The sequence below is a fragment of the Lissotriton vulgaris genome, chromosome 4_1, assembly GCF_964263255.1.
Source record: "Lissotriton vulgaris chromosome 4_1, aLisVul1.2, whole genome shotgun sequence".
In the NCBI taxonomy this organism is placed as follows: domain Eukaryota; kingdom Metazoa; phylum Chordata; class Amphibia; order Caudata; family Salamandridae; genus Lissotriton; species Lissotriton vulgaris.
This window is the reverse complement of record NC_141691.1, coordinates 8,971,968-8,975,084: the sequence shown is the minus strand read 5'-3', so window position 1 is coordinate 8,975,084 and position 3,117 is coordinate 8,971,968. Positions and strand designations below refer to the sequence as shown.

At 43.8% G+C, this 3,117-nt stretch overlaps 1 protein-coding gene across 1 annotated transcript; it reads right to left on the bottom strand.

Moving 5' to 3' along the window:
* Window positions 1-1,459: 1,459 nt before the first annotated feature.
* On the bottom strand, window positions 1,460-2,855 carry LOC147718200 (vomeronasal type-2 receptor 26-like). The gene is made up of 2 exons (XM_086967163.1): window positions 2,843-2,855; window positions 1,460-2,385 (listed from the first exon to the last, which is right to left on the bottom strand). The coding sequence occupies exons 1-2, from the start codon at window positions 2,853-2,855 to the stop codon at window positions 1,460-1,462; spliced, it is 939 nt and encodes a 312-aa protein (XP_086823289.1).
* Between the last annotated feature and the right edge of the window lie 262 nt (window positions 2,856-3,117).

Genomic DNA, 3,117 nt, shown 5'->3' with positions numbered 1-3,117 from the left:
AGAATGGTCGGCGTTGTGGAGGGACATGACGCAATTTAACCACTCAATACTCCTGAGGGAGGCGCATTTAAAAACTCTTACACAGTGTTATATGGTCCCGGACCGGCTTCACCGTATCTACCCGGCTGTCTCGGACAGATGTTGGAGGGGTTGTGGCCTACTGGGGGACTTCCGCCACATTTGGTGGGATTGTCCGATCATCAAACCCTTCTGGGACGAGATCCTATCCCATATTAAAGATATCTTGCAGTATCCTATCGATAACTCTTTGGCATTCGTACTCTTGGGCCTGAGAGATCCTGGCCTTGAGCACCAGACACGCGCAGACAAGAAGATTCTATGGCTCTGCCTAGGCGCTGCCAAGCTCACGCTGGCGTCAGCCTGGAAGCGGAAGGAGGCGCCGGCGATCTCACTTTGGCACGCTAGACTGTGGAGGCTCCTGAGTCTTGAGAGAATGGCGGACATCTTCCTAGGCAACTACAAACACTTTAAACACATATGGGGCCCCCTGGTGTCCTTTCTCTCTACTGGTTTACCCTCGGCAGTGTGCCCAGCATCTTTGAGGGCCTTACATCTATTTCAGCTCTAAGTTTGTGTGATGGATGAGTGGGGAATGAATGAGGCACCGTCACGGGAGGGGGGGGGTGGGAATCGGGAAGTTGAGTTTGTGTACTGCTATCGGGACATCTCTGCTGCTGGGACGAGGCTCAGCTCGACGGCTCTGTGACACTGGACTTTCTGCTGGCTGAACTAACAGAGTACCCCGCCTTGGGGCTACGTGTACGACTGCCTCCATCTTGCGGATGTTGGAGCCTATTATTTGCTCCCTTCTCTCGCATTGCATTATTGCCTCGTCTTAATTTACTGCTTTCCCACTGTGTGGGACCATCTGTGCTCCCGAGGTGGTACCTTTTGTTCACTGTTTTTTTTTCTCTGTGTTTTGCAAAATAAAAATTTTACAAAAAAAGCTTCATTGAACACCAGAATAAACACTCACCATAGAGTGGAGTAATGTCCTTGAGCTATTTCATTCCATTAGGTAATGTTGCATCAAAAAGACACAATGAAACCTGCAATCATACTTTTTCTAGAAAATCTGCAATTTCATAATTATGAATAAAACATTAAATGATCAACTCTAAGAAAACAACACCATGAATATTTTTGTACATGCTTGATTATAGCAGTTCAAAAGCAGAACAATATCAAAAGAATGGTACTAAATATAATCATATTCAGTTTTGATTAAATGAATAGCATTTGTTGGTCACACAAATGAAAGATACTGTGACTTATACTTAGAGTTATTCTGAAAACTGTGTAAAATGACGTGTACTCTTTACTTATTTAACTGATATTTGTATTTTGAGAGTGGTTTACATATCCAATATATATATTGTTTTTTTCGGCTACTGATATGCCAAGAAGTGAAGTTGTGTTAAATAAAGATTTGTGTATATCAATTATAGATATCTGAATTTTTAAATTTGGAAACAGGTTTTTGCATTAAGTACTGTTTTGTATTCATATCCGGCCTCCAAAGGATGATGTAACATTTTGGAATGAATATACAACCCAATAGTCCAGCACTCGATGACAAGATGGCAAAGACCTCGACGGACACCAAATACTTTCCATTTGTGCTGAGATACGCTGGGATGAAAGAAGTCCAGACTGCCAGAAACACAAGCATGCTGAAGGTGAGGAACTTGGCCTCGTTAAAACTCTGAGGCAAATTACGGGCATAAAATGCAACCACAAAGCTGACAGTGGCCAACAAGCCCAGATATCCCAACATCAGATAGAAGAAGAGAACAGAGCCCTCGTCACACTGGAGGATGGTTGTGTCTCGTATCTGTATCTTCACTGGGAACGGAGGATCAAGAAGCAGCCAGACTGTGGAAATCAGGACTGGAGCAAATGAACATAGAACAACCACTCCACTGGGCATTCTGGTCCCAAGCCACCTTGAAGAGCGGCTGGTGGGATCACGAGCATTGAACGCTATAATCACAGTGATGGTCTTGGCCAGAATGGTGGAAATGCTGATGGAAAAGATAATTGCAAATACATTTTGGCGGATCATGCATTTGACCTTCATGGGATGGCCAATGAAGGTGAAGGGACAGAGGAAGCAGAGCATGAGGGCAATGAGAAGCATGTAGCTGAGCTCTCGATTGTTTGCTTTGACAATTGGCGTGTCCTGGTACTTCTTGAAGATGCAGAGAACAAGAAAAGTGATTAGGAAGAGGAGGCTGGTGAGGCATGAAAGTGTGATTCCCAAAGGCTCCTCAAGAGAGAGGAACTGGAGAGTTGTGAGATCACATCGGGTTCTCTCCTCATTGGGCCAGTGGTCTTCAGGACAAGGCCAGCAGTCACGGGAATCTGAAGTAAAGAAGGGAGTTGATTACTGATTACAGTCTTTGTACTTAGGAAGGGTCACATTGGTCTTAGAGAGAAAGGTGCAGATTTTGAGAATTACAGAATCGCCATTTCTTCAGTTGTCTTTTCTGTGTCCCATTGGGAGGAAAAGACTGAGAAAAAATTGGGTTCTCACCACCATCCCTCCGCACAGTAAACTATGGTATGGAGGAGTAAAGCCTGGAGACTTACATTCCTACAAGAGACACTACCAAGTTGTTTTATGTGGAGTAATGCCCAGCCAGTACTGAGAGTTATTGCCATCAACAAGATATGTTAACTAATCAATATTAAACACTATCCTATTGTTTACATTTTATTTTTATGAAACAATAATTAGCTTAACAATAAAAAGTGTTTCCTAAATGTTTTAGAACCATTACCCAATTTTTAGAAAGACTAACCTTTGTGTCTCACTTACCTTCAATGGACATGACGTGGACGATGCAGTCACTGACTGCACTCACCTGCAAGAGGATCTCTAATCCCCTTTAAAAGTGCAGGCAGGTTGCCGTCTGCACTGTGAAAACATGGAGTGACCGCAATTAGCTGCTCTGTGTTTTCACATGACTGTGCTGACTCCAGGTCAGCGTGAGTTTGCGGTTGCCCTGGGGGCAGCATATTCATCTAAATGGGGTATATTGTCATTGTTTGCACAAGGTGCACCTTTTAAAAGGTGTGCTGGGTGCAAACAAT